At 40.1% G+C, this 17,298-nt stretch overlaps 1 protein-coding gene across 2 annotated transcripts in view; it reads left to right on the forward strand.

Annotated features, from left to right (window-relative positions):
• Hepacam2 (HEPACAM family member 2) overlaps nt 1-17,298 on the forward strand; it is a 37,518-nt gene extending 20,220 nt beyond the window's left edge. Inside the window, exons 4-10 of one of the 2 annotated variants that reach the window (XM_006991204.4) lie at nt 1,194-1,490; nt 7,515-7,640; nt 7,734-7,758; nt 7,843-7,880; nt 9,170-9,243; nt 12,317-12,423; nt 16,660-17,298. In XM_006991204.4, coding sequence (XP_006991266.1) covers nt 1,194-1,490; nt 7,515-7,640; nt 7,734-7,758; nt 7,843-7,880; nt 9,170-9,243; nt 12,317-12,423; nt 16,660-16,663 — 671 coding nt within the window. In that variant the 3' untranslated portion in view covers nt 16,664-17,298. Of the gene's footprint in view, nt 1-1,193; nt 1,491-7,514; nt 7,641-7,733; nt 7,759-7,842; nt 7,881-9,169; nt 9,244-12,316; nt 12,428-16,659 lie in introns of those variants that run through there. The other variant, XM_042274634.2, reaches the window with a different exon arrangement.

Consider the following 17,298-nt stretch of genomic DNA (forward strand, 5'->3'; position numbering starts at 1 on the left):
ATGGTTAACCAACAATCTTCTGACATAGAAAAATTATATAACATAAACCTCATTGCTTAAAGTGTCTTAATGCTGCTATCTAACAGATATGTGACTATGGGAAATTACATTTAAAAATATTACAATGAAAATAATAACATCTGTCTCATGAAGTTTTTTCAAGATAAAATGTAAGCTATATGTCTGATTACAAAGAGTCCCTTCCCACAGCCAGGGTCTAGTGAGTGTCAGTTAATGTGAAGTGAAAAGTCAGTGTAGCCATGTCCAAAATGACTTAGACTAGAGGAGAAACTTTGTATCTGGGAAGTATTTTTAATATTGTTCTTATTCTCTATGAGAAGCCATGTATCACGTGTCTTCATCTGGTCTACTTCCTTAGGGGTTGTCATAGGTGTGGAACTGTGTGGGAAAACACCGTCAAATAGCCATGGTTTAATAGCTTTTTAATTTTTCAGTGACTATCTGTTAATGCACAGATGTGTCAATGAGTGTGTGTGTGTGTATGTGTGTGTGCATGTATGCATAGAGTGTGTGTGGAGTGTGTGTGTAATGTGTATGTGTGTATAGGTGTGTGAGTGTTGTGTGAGTGTGGTGTGTGTGTGTGTAGTGTGTGAGTGTGTGTGTGTATTCCACATGAAATCTGAAGCTTTAAAGGATTTTTAATATGTTAAAATCTTAAGAAAATCTGAAACACCTCTCTGCCTATTTGCACAAATCTGTGTTCCGTCTGAAACTCTGTCTTCAATAAATATTTGCATGACCTAGCATTGAGGAAAAACAGACACTTCTGAGAGTATGCTTGCCAATGAGAAAGTAGTATCTATTTGTTGTAAAAGTATTTTCAAGTGTAATTCCTATTCCGGAAAGACAGAGGTTGCCTAGCAACAGTGCATTTATCAATACGGCACTGAGAAAGCTTAGCCCCACATTGATGATGGCAGTGTCTGTAAATCTGCAAGCTAAGTTTCAGGCTTTAACTATCACAAACATGTCCAATCAAATACTTTGCATTTTTGCAAGTATCAAAATAAAACAGAGAGAGATCTAATCGGGGATTTGAATGAGGATGTATTTTGTCAAGTCCGCATGAAGACTTTAAAGAAAGTAAACTGACTCTAAGCTCTTCAAGCCCTGAAACTGTGCTGTGATTGTTTATATGACACACACTCTCCATCTCTTTATGCTTTATACAGATGGACCTTATGGACTTCAAGTTAATTCTGACAAAGGGCTAAAAGTGGGAGAAGTGTTCACTGTTGACCTAGGAGAAGCCATCCTGTTTGATTGTTCTGCTGATTCTTATCCCCCCAACACCTACTCCTGGATCCGAAGGTCTGACAATACAACGTATGTCATTAAACATGGGCCTCGTTTAGAAGTTGCATCTGAGAAAGTGGCCCAGAAGACCACTGACTACGTGTGCTGTGCTTACAACAACGTAACTGGAAGGCGCGATGAAACTCATTTCACCGTCATCATCACTTCCGTAGGTAAGTGTGTGAAAGGTCAACCCTTTATAAAACACAAAAGCATGCCGGCCTTATGGAGAAGAGAACAGAATTTTGCTGTTGCTTGAACAGTCTCTTTTCTCAATTCACTAAGCCATGAGGCTCGAAGAATAAAAAAACAAAATGTAGGGAAATTCAAATGATAGCTTTTGGGGAGCTATGAAGAGTCAATAAATTACCTCTAAGTGTGTGTTATTGCTTTCCTTATTTTACAAGCAGGAACATAAAAGGAACAGACTTCTCAGTTAAGAGTTTATGTGTATTGTTATGTTGGGTTAGAAGGACAAATAGGGATGAGTTGGGGTCTTGGTTTTCCATTTTTTCCACTTGTTCCTTGGTCTTCATTGGTTCCTCTTCAATCCCTGATTAAAGTGTAATATGTCAAACATACAGACGACTAAAGAACATCTTTTGCCTTATAATTTACTATATTTTTATAGACTCAACCAGCTTTTCATCATGTAGCTAACTGAAACTCAGTTTAAAACAAGCTGTGAGTGAGTGAGTGAATGAGTGAGTGAGTGAGTGAGTGAGTGTGTGCGTGTGTGTACCAAAGCATATATGGGATTGTTTGGTGGGATCCATGTTTGGTGGTATCATGTTAGACTTGTTCTTTTTACTCAGTGCAAGTGAAAATACAGATATACTATGGAGTAGTATATTACAGTTGAGACTTACTTCCCCACTTCTTAAACTTTCTGCATTAATACTCAGCCAGGAAGTGTTCATAATATCAGAAGCCCCAGGTATTTGACTGAGATCTTATTACCAAAGACAACTACAGTCTTCCTGTCAGGTAATTGTCTTTAGCAAAGTCTCAAAAACCTGTTTGACCTGAACACAGACTAGCATTTGTTATTGCAGTAAATAAGGGGAACAGGTGCTGATTTTCAGAGTGATCCAGGATTGTCAACATTAGCGGCCTCATTGTGGTCTCCATAGCTGTTTCCCAGTCTTCAATGTTCACAGAGCTTTGACTCCAACAACAGTGAAAAGAGGAAGAAAATCACTAGTGTGGATGTGATGTGTTCAATGTTTCTGTTTCAAAATGAATGGATTTCTGCAATACAGATTAAACACACACAAACTGACACACATGACCATTGCTTACAAGGTCATCTGAACACAGATAGAAAATTCATTCTGACAAATAAGCTATATTAAGACTTGTAGGGAATTTGAAATCATTTGTAAGGGTGAGATGTTTGTGTTTAAGATTTTCTAGAGTCAAGTTGAAGTTTTATGTCTCCAGAGGCAACTTGTAGGAAATAGATGAATCTCTTTATTTTTAATGAGGCAAAACTATATAACTGCTTTGAAGTCTTGTCAATAAGATGTAGGGGAGAAAGGAAAAGGGGGTCAAAGATGATTCCAGGGTCACAGACATGGAAAGAAAATAGCCAGGCCAGGAAATAATCAAAAGTTTTATTGGCGACTTTCAGTTGAGAGGAAAGCTAGAGAATGTGACAATTAGCTCTCTGTCTTCAGCCTGTGTGAAGCGAGGCAGATGGGGACTTCCACCTCTGCGGGCTGTGATTCACATCTAATTTGAGATATGATTAATTGACCTTTCTGTGACTCAGTGCAGATATCTAAAGAAAACAGAGGCAATTGGCAGAGTCACACTGCAAATGCATGGCAAAATAGCATCTGAATTCAAAGCCTTCCTTTTTAATGATCTTAAAAATTCTATTCTTTTTAGGTCATTAAGCTGTTTGTGTGAATGTTGTCCTTTTAATCAATACATATAAGATCATAAGTATAAAGCAGTGTGTGTGTGTGTGTGTGTGTGTGTGTGTGTGTGTGTGTGTGACAGTAGTGATTTGCATTCAGTAAATACTTTAAAATATGGATATCTATATTCAAGGTAGTTTTCTTTGAATGATTTTCTCAGCTAATTTAATGTATAAATATGCAAATACTTTGTCCACAAGATATACTCTTTCCTACTTATGAGAAACAGTGAAATATCTATAGCCAAAAATAATGTCAATTTTTTCAAGGAAATAATAGGCATTAAAAAATAACAAATTAGCATTTATATTTGAAAGTAGTAATTTTCTACCTTAATTAAGGACTTCTTTGGATACAGCTATCCATATTTTAAAGAATTAACTGAACCTAAATTACAACTGTGACATATATGTGTGTGTGTGTGTGTGTGTGTGTGTGTGTGTGTGTGTGTGTGTGTATGTATGAATGTAGCCATCAACTTGGAATGTAAAGTTTTGTATTTAATGAAGATATTCAAGTGTATAATCACAATTCCCTAAGGACATGTGGACATGGTTTAAGAAGTATCTTTAATATGTGTGTTTTAGATTTATATGTAATGTGGATAAATCAATCATTCCAAAATTATAATCCGAATCTTTTCATTAAAAAGTAAGAAAGAACATGAGATAGAAAGAAAAAATGGTTAATTTCCCCTATTTAGCTACAAGTCTCTCAACTTTGGGTCAGTTAAGATACAGATTGAGATACAACCTTAACCTTGACTTCTAGATCCTGAGACCTTTGATGATAGCTGCTTGAGAACCTACCACAGAATATCTGTCAAGTGGGGCCATGAAGAGTGTGGAGGTAACACAGCCCAGTATGGCATCTTCATCTCCATAGGGACATGAGGCAGCTGCCATAATTAGTGAACAGATTGGATGGAAGAGTTCTCGGGGCTCCACTCCCATCTAGAAATAGACACACTGCCTATGTAGCATATGGCTGTCCTGTGTGGAGTGCAGCCTCAAACAGCAGGGTAGCGATACCATGGATACCACACCTCTCACCTATATTTACACTTAACATGTTATTCCATTTTATTTGTTTGCCTAAGGAGGGAGCAAATATCATTTGCACTCCGGCTTTGGTAAATGAGTCCATCGTGTTTAACTAGTGGGAAGGATGGTATGCGATACACAAATGAATAACATAAACTCTGAAAGGAGAGAAGGGAGCTCCTCCAAGTACTCAGACCCTCATTGCAGGTCCCGATATACTCCCCAGGCAATAAGACTAGAATTTCCCTACTGTTCTATTTTCAAGGCAGAGTTCTAGAAGCTCATCTATCCAAAAGCACCCTTGTCTAGGGCTGAGACTGCAGCAATGGTGCCCTTAGATGTGTATTCTAGATGGAGAGACAGGGACAAGAGCAGAGACCTATGGCTCTTTAGATGAGGGAGCCAAGAAAGATCATTTGTTTTTGGAAAAGGGCCATTTGCGTCCTCCCTCTCTGTGGAGAGGATGCTGGCCTTCACTACAGCCAGGCTTTTGGATTGCAGGAATTGGTCCCAACAAGGTGGGTCTCTGGTTGCAGGAGAGTAGAAGCCAACGGGAGGCCAGGAGAGGGCAACAAGGAAGAAATCAAAGGAAACAAGGAGGAGGAGGAATGGGGAGGTTGTGACCCTCTGTGGAAGAGAATCGACAAATTGAATGACTTGTCAAAGGAAGGAGAAGTTAAAAATGAAGGACAGGAATATGTGTCCTTTGTGTCTTAGGGTAAGACAGCCAGTTTATTTTGTATTAAACCTGTTGCCAGGTTTAAGAATCATAGAAGCACTTGACAAAAGTGGATGCCACAGTGAATCAAGCATAGTTTGAAACAGTCATCATTGACATATTTTTATTTTAAGAAGAAACTTAAAAACAGCCCAAAGTATACTAAAATGGTTTTCTGAATAATCAAATAAGTTAGCACTTAATTATGTTTAGAGGTTCTGAATTTTAGCAGTGTGGCTGTTGTGAGGTGAAAAGGCTGAAACATTTGAAGTTTGGTGTTAAAACTTGGAACTTTCTGGGGCTGGAGAGATGACTTGGCTGTTAAGAATACTTGCTGCTCTTCCAGTGGACCCAAATTCAGATCAGATCAGAGAGTTCACAACTGCTTGTAACTCCAGATCCAGGAAATCTGATGGTCTTTACTGGCCTCCATAGACCCTTGCACAGAAGTGGAATACACACACACACACACACACACAAATAATAATAATAATAATAATAATAATAATAATAATAATAAATCTTTTTTTAATTGGAATTTTCCCAGAGTCTCATGACAAAAGAAAGAAGAAGCTAGGGCCTTGGTACTAGCCTAGGGGAAATATGTCTCCCAAAGGGAGAGTGATCCTTTCAACAGAATACTTCAACACTGGTGAGTTAACCTATGGCGACATTCAACCATGATGTGACAAAATTAGACTTCAGATAAATGTGTGATTAAAATCCAGGTCAGCAGAGAGATCACTCGCATCACTAATGAACAAGCAGGGTATTAATATAAACATTGGTGGAGAGTCAAAAGGACCACAGAGACCCCAAAAGGGCACAGAATTTTTTGTGATAGGAGCTGTCCCTGTCTCAGACTTAAAGAGGTTATGAGAACAGCAGTGCGTGGTCAGATTAGAGGGGATAGCATGGTTTCCATAACCTGTCTACTAGGATCTGGAGTTTACCAGCTATGCCACAGTCGAAAAAGATGAGACATTTTTAAATGATAATATTCTACAGAGGAAAATCAAGAGAATTTTAGATAGCCCCATATAGGCAATAGGAGAGGATTAAGGGTTCCCCTCACTTTAACTCCTGGAGTCCTCAACGGAACCTTTATGGGGGAAGAAGAAGGTGCTGGCTTGGCATTTATTGCAGACCTGAGTTGCCACTATATTCCTCATGACACCCAGAATCCCAGGCTGTGTCCACAATGGAGATGGCATTACATAAATTCAGTCCCTATCAGTTTGGGCAGACAGACAACTGCCACCAGTCATTCCCACATCAATATCAGAGCTGCTTGTTAAAGGTCACAAACTACTTCCTCCTATACAGGTTAATAAATGACTAGGCATATCATAGCCCACAGCTGATATTAATGCAACCTCAGTCAATACGTTGTGTCAAACAGCATTGGAAAGAGGCAGAATGCAATACTAAAAGCCTGGGATTATCCCCACCATTATAACCTAGGTGACTTTTGCAGGACTCAGCTTCCTCATCCAGAAGAGATGATAATAGAATTGCTCTCTAATAACATTACCAAGGTGACTCAGCAGTGACTATGGATCATGCATCCTGAGCACAGAGCTCGGTTTGCTGTAAGCATTCAGCATGTTTATTACAGCTACTAGCACCGCTTAATACAGTTCTAGTAATAAAAGGAATGGCCTACAAAACAAAGTGACTTTTAGTTGCAAGACGGAATTCTACATTTTAAATTTTACTGTATTGGCGTGTGTGTGATGTGTGATGTGTGATGTGTGTGTGTGTGTGTGTGTGTGTGTGTGTGGCACTGCACATGTTCCACAGTGCTCATGTGGAGGTCGATTTTCAGGAGATGGGTTTCTCCTTCCACAGTGGGTTGCAGTGTTGCAGTATTAATCTCAGGTAGGTCTTCGAGTTTGTACCGAGTGCTTTTACCAGCTGAGCCAAGCCATCTGGCAGGCCTGACTTTAAATATTTTATTGAAACTTGCATGCACATGTTATTTGGGAAACTGGCATTTCTTGATTGGTTAAAATTGGCAAAGTATATTTGAAATAAGCACCCTTCTTCTCACATCCTTAAGTGTGTACCACTGTGTCCCTGGAAAGATCACGCCCCTGAATCATTAAAACAGCAAGACTGAAGGCAGGGAGAGCATCCTGCATCCGAGGGTGGAGAGACAGTGAGCTGGGATGGACACGGCAAACACAAATGAGAAGTGTGACAGGAACAACTGTCTGTGACTGGGACGTGACCTCAGTATTTCCTGGGTATCTTGCCACATCTCCAAGCACAAATGTCCCCAGGGAGTTTGGAGATTATGTTTTAAATCACTGTGTCCCATCCATGTGGGGATGAAGGAGAGAATAGGAGAGAGAGAGAGAGAGAGAGAGAGAGAGAGAGAGAGAGAGAGAGAGAGAGAGAGAGAGAGAGAGAGAGAGAGAAGCAGGCAATGGTGTCTTACTAAAGTAGATAACAGTCATAAGCATTTCAGATTATATACTTATATACTAATTTATTACTATTTTTTAGGGCTGGAGAAGCTTGCACAAAAAGGAAAATCACTGTCCCCATTAGCAAGTATAACTGGAATATCGCTGTTTTTGATTATATCCATGTGTCTTCTTTTTCTGTGGAAAAAATATCAACCCTACAAAGGTAGGTTAAAATTAGGAAAAAAAAATAATAATACATTTTAGAAACATTCCAAAAATATACTTTACTGTGTTTTGCCCTCTCTTTTCCTTTTAGCTATAAGGCAGAAGCTAGAAGGCAGGTAATGTATATGTTTCTGTGAAAATAACTTTAAATTCTTCCCTCAATTATAACCCCTGATTAATACATCTACTTATCTTTTCAGACCAGAGTCGGAATACAGAAAAGCTCAAACCTTTTCAGGTAATGCCCAGGCTGGAAAGGAGTGTTATCCACAGCAATGTGTGTTAACTAATCATCAGTGTTTATTGGGGATATTTACAGCTTTGTAAATGACTGTAATAGAATTCACAGAAGCTGATGTTAGCGCAACCACAGTCCGTACATTATTCAGTGTCTCCCCTTTACAAAGTGCTGCCTCTGGGATGGTTTTCTGTGAGCCACACAGGTCTGTAGGATAAGCTCAGGAAGGACTCTCAACTCCACATACAGACAGGGCAACGGAAGACCAGAGAAATAAAGATGAGTTCTGCTCCATTCTCTCTCCTTAGCCCTCTCATCATTAGTCTGTAAGAGCAGAGGGAGCCTTTCGTAGTTTTGGGAGGATGTACGACTCTGGCAGCCCATCCTAAGGAGAGGAAGAAATGGAGGAGTGATCAGGGCTGCTCCTTTGTCCCCAGCCAACCCTCACTATTGTTGACTCTGGCCTGGGTTGTTCGGAGTTAACGTTGGAGCTTATGCTCAGACGGCGCTGTCACCAAGAGCCAGGTTTCGGTCCTCTATCTGCCACATTTTCCATGGGAAAATTATTTTTCTTAACCTCAAATTCCTTATCTATATAACAGGAATAAAAACTTCCTCCTGGAGCTGCTATGAGAATTAAAATAAAATGATGTGAAGAGCCTAATGTGACTCTTTTTTAAAAAAGAAAGAAAAGAAAATGGCTCTTCCTCTTATCTAGTCTTTTCTCTCTTACTACAGTAATTGGGTGTCACAGAGGGCAAGGGTCCCAAGACCTTCTGGCTCCTCCCAGACACCTCCACCCTCTTCTTTTCCCAGATAAAGTTTGGGTAATGTTCCCATTGTGCTGCAGTGGGTTTTATGTGTCTCTATAGCTTCTGGCCTTACTCACTGGTGTCTAATGTTCCTATTAGATCTATCGCAGCACAGCAGATATCATGGGTGGATCAAGGGTTGCTATGACCTCCAGGCTAAGTCCTCAGTGTTCTTGAATCCCTGATCCTGTCCATATATTTAAGAATGGAATACAAAAATCCACATCAAACCTTAAGAATAATTGGTCAGCTTCAGTTTCTTTTTTCCTCTTGAGAAGAACTTGTTCCCCAAACCATTCAATGCCAATAGGACCATATGGCACTAGGGAATATTAAATGGTTTCATGCAAATATCACTTGAAGCAGACAATGAAGATAAGTTCTGCAACTATTCCTAAGAAATGAAAATAAAAGCATGAATGTTTAAATATCAAAGGAGAGCATTGCATCTCTAAGTCTGTCATTTTTTCCTTTCAGGCCATGAAGATGCTCTGGGCGACTTCGGAATATACGAATTTGTGGCTTTTCCAGATGCGTCTGGTATTTCCAGGGTTGGTTTTCCTAGTGGCTATTGACCAAGAAGTAGAATTCTGCTTCCCCAGAGGTGTAAGCAGCATTCGTTGAAGGAGGAGGGCAGTAATGTCCAGTGGCTTCACTGGGCCTCACTGCATTGCACATTGTGGCCTCACTGCATTGCACAGTGTGGCCTCACTGCATTGCACAGTGTGGCCTCACTGCATTGCACAGTGTGGCCTCACTGCATTGCACAGTGTGGCCTCACTGCATTGCACAGTGTGGCCTCACTGCATTGCACAGTGTGGCCTCACTGCATTGCACAGTGTGGCCTCACTGCATTCCAGTGTGGCCTCACTGCATTCCACAGTGTGGCCTCACTGCGTACTGAGATTTGTGGAGCTAAGGCATTTTTCTCACTTTTCTTCTTTTATAGAGACAGTAAACATGACCCAAATAAGGAGGTTACACAATTTAATAAACACTCTTTACCCGATATAGTCTATGAATAAAGAAGTAACTAGGTTGACTAGAGAGAGAAAAGAAGAACAGGGGACCAGGAGTCCCTGGCTTAAATTATTTCATGCTGTTTCAGTGACCTCAGCCCTTCACTTTCTAGAACTCACTCTATTCTCAGTTTCCTTCCTTTCTGCCTCCTAACTCTCAATAACTTTTCAAAGATATTCAGTCACATCCTTGCTTGTCATGAGGGTGTTGTCATAGAGTAAAAACCTAATAACAGATGGGTATATATCTTTATTATTACGCTAAAGGAGCACTTATTTTTAAAGGTAGGGGCTTTTACAGTTGAAACCATTTGTTTTCAGTCAGTCTTTTTTTTAAAAAAATTGTAAATAATCAGTTTCATGCAGGATGTGTCCCTGAATTATTAGCTCATGAGCACTCATAGGTTTGTAAAGGACAGGATTTTCCTCTGTCTCCTTATTCCCCTATAATAGTCCACTTGGATGGAACCAAAAATGAATTGCTTGCTTCTGGGTGTTCTTTCTTCCATTTTTTAGCAAAGACCTATTTGCTATTAGGAAATGGCCCCTTTGTTCTAAGCATTCTATCACCCTGTGTGCTTTATCCGGTGAGTTTCCTGGCCACAGACTTTCTTTCAGAAATGTCAGTAATGGAGAGGAGTTGATTGGATTTCCTCCTCCCCGAGGGTGAGTCACCCACACTGTCACAGATGAAGAGGAGACACACCTGACAAAGGCTTTGCAGTGCCCTATTCAATCTTAGACAGGAGTGTTTCCCTCTTCACATCTACAACCAAAAAGACAAAATAAATAATTTGTTGATCTGTTAACTAAAGACCTTCCACAGTGCCATAAAACCCCCTTTAAGGTGTAGCTTCAGAGAGTAGAGCAGTGGGATGAAGAGCTAAAAGGGCATACTGAGTTTTGAAATGAGTTTCTTTATTCAAAAATGCACACATTTTATTCCTAGTACTTCATTATAAAGGAGTGAGAGTTATGTAAGACATTTACATTTAGCCTGGTGATTAATCAGTACACAGACTGGGGTATTATTTGAGGCCCCTGTGCCTCCAAGTACCTTAGTGTCCGGGAACTTGAAGCAGAGAAATGTGCCCCTGAATTGCATCTCTGAGGCTTGGCTTAGTTCTGTAACCCACGGCATAACTTGATTTGGGACCATACTCATATCGAATCAGAAACCTCCTGAGAATTTCACTGACATTCTAAGTTGACCATGTCATGTGCTTTGGGGATGAAGTGATAAATCAAAGCGAACAGATGGAGGAGGAAAAGAGGACAGTGGTATGGGGAGAAGGAGTTGAGTGAGAAGCCAGGATGGCATCTACTTGGGAAGGTTGGTAGCCCAAGGCAATGAACATGAGAAGAAAACAACAATTAATAAAAGAAAACATCTCAAACTTGTCAATAAGAAGGGAAATCAATGTAATTGCTAACTTATTCGGATCTTAAAAACCAAAACCACCTATTTGGTTATTGCAGTACATGTAAGATGGATTGCTGCTCTCTTTACCCATTGTGCATTTCATTATCAATTTAGCACTTCTTCCAGGGGTTGGTCAGAGGACAAATGCATAAAATTAACAACTGTGTTTTTATTCAACAGTTCTAACATTATATCATATATGTTAGCATGCATCTACCATAGCCCCTGACCATTTTCATGCCAAGGAAAGTGAAGTCAATCTCAATTGTAAATTCTATCAAAATCTCAACATAAAATGACCAGAGAAATCATGGCCTGTGGCCATAGGACTTCCCATGAGAACTTTAGGAAGAGGAATGAAAAGTTCCCCAAACCACATACAACAAAGGTGTCCCAGTATAGCCTGGCAGCTCAAACTGGAAAGTGAATGTGTGCCTCAGTCTTGCCCAGAGCAAACACATCCTAGGGGTGCTGTGTGGATGTGAAGATATGTAGACGTGCGATTAAACTGGGGGGTGAGAGGGAAGGGATACCAGACTGACAGTAATCCAGTAGACAATGCTTACAGAAAGAAAGCAACTACAGAGTATGAGGAATGGGAGGAAACATGTAAAATGCAGGGTTCAACCAAGTAGAGGATGATGTTGAGCAGACAAATCCACTACATCCCCTTCCATGTTCAGCCAAGCCTTTAGTTTTCAAAGCCGTTACCGTAACATTAAAACCAAAGCGTCACTCTGTCATTTTACTCACTTGCAATATGATGAGGACTTTTGGCTTCCCATTTTTCTTCCTGTTAGGCCACTCTTGCACGTGTGATTGACAAAAAGTGTCCAAAAGGACAATTAAGATACAATATAACAGTTACATGTGCTCTCTGTTTCTAAGCTGCCACGCTGTTTTTTTTTTAAATCTCCCTTTTTGCTACTTTTCTCCCTATTATTTATTTTCTGTACAATGTTTCCAGCTTTCTTCTTAAATGATGAAAAAAGTGGTAGGATTGTCAAGCTATTCCTGAAATAAATCAACAACATAGTCTGAGTGCAGGAAACTGTAGCAAGGAGGCAGTCACATTCCAGAGGTGGTGAACATTCATTCATCTGTTCTGTCCTCCTCAAGCTGTGGCATGTTTCCAGTTAATCTTGGGCTAAGTTTTTTCTTTTAATGTGCTGTGTTTTCTAGATGCCAAGTAGGTCAGCCCCAGCCTCTGATGGTGTGACAGGGCAAGATTTCCACGGAACCATTTATGAAGTTATTCAGCACATCCCTGCCCAACAAGACAATCTGGAGTAAGTCTGAATCTGCATTGGTGGGTGCAATGGAGGATCTCAGAGGTCAGCTTCTGCTTTCCTGAAGGTTTATTGGAACCCTCCCCCCCACCGCCGCCAAATACTAAAACAGGAAAGTATAGCTTCAAAACATGTGAAATTCTTCAAGATATATCCTCATTTGAAAATAATTTTGAGAAATGGAACAGGCAAGTATAGAAATATCACCTAGAGCCATGCACATGGGCAGGTAGACAAGAAGCAGAGTTCTGCAATTGCCTGTTGCGTATGTTTCACCTGTTCAGCGTGTCTCCGAGAAATCCACATCTGGGTATGAAAGGCTCAGTCAGGCCAGGGCTCAAGCCGTCTTACTTATCCTCATGACTTTGCAGTGACCATCGTCATTTTATAGCCACAATGCTCCGTCACTAAAGATGAGGCTGTCAAAAGGCTACCAGGGGAGAACAGTCCAGGCACATCTTTCCATTCGAGGCTGACTATTTCTGGGTACATACGACTGATCCCTCTGAGGACGAAACCTGTGTTGAGACTAACGGCAGCAAACCACTTACCCAGTTAAGCTCAAGGCTGTTACTAGAAGACCTGTCTCTTCTCTGCCATGGAGGAGCTAAGCCCACAGTCTTTTGAAATAATGAAATCAACTTCTGTTTACGTGTGTGTAGCTGCCTGCAGGCCTAACTGCCACAAATCATCTTCCACCCTTTCTTTAGCTGTCATTTGTTGACTTTGAAAAGAATGTCAATAACCACACACAGGAACTTCCCCTCTGGCAAATGGAACAGTTCCCATGTTGTAATTCCTGCTCACTTCTGGGTGAATATTAAAAATAACAGCTAAGAGTACAGAGGTGCGGTGAGAATTATCTGATAGAGAAAGAACCCACACACAGGGCCAATGCAGTTGTTTTAGAGTTAAATGTGTGATGAGAAACTTCAGAGGGCCCCATCAGAGAAAATGCTCGTGAAGTCAGGTAGATGAAAAATAGCTTGATTGATAAGTATTAGCTGTGCTTAGTTAGGGCATACAATATAATGTTTTGGCCCATGGCATAATGATCAAATCAGGTTAATTAACATATCTCTATCAGCACTCCTGAGATCATGTCTATTTTCTAAGACTGAATCCAGTGAAAAATAAACATAAAACTCACCCCAGAGCTGGGGCATGGTTCAGTTTGTAAAGTCCTTGCCACGAGAGTGTGAGGGCCTGAGTTTGGATCCCAGAACTCATGTAGAAAGCCTGGTAGAGCAGCAAGCACCCTGAACCAAAGACAGGAAAGTCCCAGGAGTGTGTGGGCCAGGCAGTCTGGCCCATCAGCAAGCTCCAGGTTCAGAGAGACCTTGTCTCAAATACTTATTATAAATATTTGTTTATTTACTTATAAATAAATAAGTAAGTCAGAAAAGCAATTGAGAAAGACACTTGATGATGACCTTCCCCCTTGCATACACACACACACACACACACACACACACACACACACACATTTGCACATGCACCCACCCAAATGTGCATGATAACACACAGGAACACATCACATTTATACATCACATACATACACATACACACACATAAAAATTTTTAAGATAATTTTAAAATCTCTCCAGTTTAAATTTACTTGTTTTTCTATATACTCTGTGTTCTAAGTATCTACTTTTACTACTAGAATGCTAACAAACCAATGGAAACTTAAGATTTGTCTTTTAAGAAAGGCTCCTAACACTGAAATGAATGTAAAGTTGTGAATATAGCGGGTATAACTTCAAGATACAAAATAAAGTAAATGAGTTAATTTTACTTCTCAAAAAACTAATAGTTTTAAAAATTGTTCTATGTAAACAGATGCCTGTCTGAAATGAGAAAATCCTCAAAAATCCTTGGTCTGATAAAAGTTTATTTCAGAAACAGTTTCTGGTGGTTGAAAACAAAGCGAATACTTTCTCAAGCAAAGAACTATTTTAAATTGCCCCTGAGGCCTCGGGGCTTGAGGATGCAGTCACCCCCAGAACATCAGGTCCTGCGCCACTCCAGTCCCAGTGCTCACCCTCCACACTGTGCTGCCCAGACCCTCACTCCACTCAGAGGCCCCGGTCTTCCGAGACCTGTTCTCTGTGTGTGCTCCAGTGGCTTTCTCTTCCCCTTGACATTTGAGTTTGCCCCTCCCTCTCTCTCTATTTCAGTAAGACTACCCCACTCCCATCTACAATTCCTTTTTAAAGGGTGTGAACATGAACAGCATCTCTACTACACCAAGTAATAAATTATCCCTTTCAAATGTTCCTTCTAACTCATACAGTCAGGAAGCCAACATTTCAAAACTTTTATTTTCTTTTTAACACAGACTCATGCTACCTATTCTAATTTTTTTAAAAAAAATAAAATAAGGATTTTTCACCAAAAATTATTTTGTACCTATTTACATAAATCCACAAATATTACCAGAGTCTTTGGGGTGTCCCAATGAGAAAGATTAAAGAACACCCAGTCTTTTCAGGATTTTGTAATTTTGTAGACTCCTTTTTGCTTAACAAAAGAGCTTTCATAAAGGAAATTCTTTCATAGTGTAAATGTTGCCTGCAGATGCAGAGATGGTTTTTGTCTTCTGACTGCTTATGGTTTTCTCTATGTATCAATTTCATTAATAATGAGCATATAAGGTGTTGGCTCTGTCCCATCCCTCTCTTCCAAAGTGAATGAGCTAGTTCTAGGGGAAGAATTCTAACTAACTGGTTTCTCTAACCTTTACTAAAAATCTTTTCTAAGGTAGGAAAGCTGGTTAAGTAATTTCATTCTTTGATCCTTAGACTGTTTTTGTTTGTTTGTTTGTTTGTTTTTTAGTACATGTTGACAAATTGGACTCCTGTTTAACAGATCAGTAAATTGATCTATTCATATGCTAGTACTCAGCTCAATGATTTGTTTGTTGAACATAGAGTTGCATTTATTGAAATATTATTCATTGATACCATTAAATGATCTTGGCCCAGTATGTTTTAAACCCAAGTTTTGTTGTTAGTATCTTTTCAAAATTTTTTATTCAGTTTTTTACATAATATGTTTTGATCATAATCTTTCCAACTCCTTCTAGATTCTCTCCATCTCCCTACACATCCAAATTCATGCTCTCTCTCTCTCTCTCTCTCTCTCTCTCTCTCTCTCTCTCTCTCTCTCTCTCTCCCCCTCTGTGTGTGTGTGTGTGTGTCTGTCTGTCTGTCTCTCTGTCTCTGTCTCTCTCTGTCTCTGAAAAAAAAACAACAGAAACAAAAAGATCAAATAAAAAGATAAAAAAATCAATAAGACAAAAAAACAAACAAAAAATCCGGAGTCTGCTTTGTGTTGTCCAACTACTCCTGGGCATGGGGCCTGCCCTGGAGTGTGGTTGATACACCAGTTACACACCATTGGAAAAAACTGGTTTTCCTTTTCCAGCCAACATCAATTGCAAAGAGCTTCTTGGTTAGAGGTGAGACTTTGTGTCCACTTCCCCTTCTCGGTGCTACAGTTTCCTCTGGTTTGAACTTGTGCTCATTGACAGACTCTGTGAGTTCATGTGTGCATCAGTCCTGTGGTGTCTGGAAGACACTGTTTTCTTGGCATCATCCACCACCTCTGGCTCTTAAAATCTTTCTGTCCCCGCTCTGCTTAGTTCCCTGAGCCAGGAGGGGAGAGGTTTGATAAAGACATCACATTTAGGGCTGAGTTCCCCCAAAGTCTCTCACTCTCTGTACAGCGTCCAGTTGTGGGTGTCTTTGTTAATTACCATCTACTGCAAGAGAAAGCTTCTCTGATGGGGTTGAACACTGTGCTGTTTGTGGATATAGTGATACATCATTAGGATTCATTTGATCGCTGTGTTCTTTTAGCAGAATAACAGTAGTAGGTTTCCCCAGGCCCATCAGCTATCTAGTATCAGACTCTGGGCTACGTTAGCAGTGCCAGGATTCTGTCTCACAGAGTGGGCCTTAAAACAAATCAAAATGTGTTTGGCTACTCCCATGGTCATTATTGTCTTGAAAACTACACATTTAGATAATTAAACCTTAAGTTCCAAAATTTAATTATCTACAAAACTATTTTTACCCTTTATACTATTGATTGATATAGTTTTCTTAAATCAGCTCAAAACACTCATATTCTTCATCTTCACAGCTATGAAATTAAATTAGTTAAGGTTCTTTTACCCATAAACCTAGAAATCTGCAGAACATTTAATACATTTATGTATCTCTTCACCAGGTGAGATCCCATGGGCAAAATGGTATATTGGAGTGAAATAATATTCTGAGAGAAAACATCTGGAATCCGTGAAGAAATAATGCCCCGGCAGCCTCGGTCACACTTGTAAATGCAGAGTAGAGGTGCCTATGCCAGCTCACAGGCAGGTTTCCTGACACACAGGCTGTGTGACCGAGGAACATGGTGGGACTATTCCTCTGTGGACGCTGCTTATCAGTTAGACTGGGAGGAAGAAGACAAGGAGCTCCGCAGCTGCTCTGTAGGCGAAGGCTTTCAAGCATCCCAGTTAGCGCTCACCCGCTCCACTCTCATCCACACTGGCACTGCCCTGTGCCACCTACGAACTCGGAGACTTGACCTTTGTACATGTTTGTGATAAGCTTTGTTCTGTCACATGCTCGTTACTGTCATGATAGCAAAACACCTTCTTCTGCCCCAAACGGATTTCTTGCTATTTGTGTCACAAACAATTAAGGATGCTTAACACAAAAGTCAGTCTGTGTTGTCATTAAACTGTGTTGTCAATGGTGTTTTTGAGAAGACTGGCAAAATGTTTCAGGAAATGGCTTGGTAAAGTCTCATTTTCATTTTTGTTCAAGGAAAGAATAAATTGAAACAGATTGTTCTGCTTTGCTTTTA

Source organism: Peromyscus maniculatus, chromosome 3 (assembly GCF_049852395.1).
Source record: "Peromyscus maniculatus bairdii isolate BWxNUB_F1_BW_parent chromosome 3, HU_Pman_BW_mat_3.1, whole genome shotgun sequence".
Classification (NCBI taxonomy): Eukaryota; Metazoa; Chordata; class Mammalia; order Rodentia; family Cricetidae; genus Peromyscus; species Peromyscus maniculatus.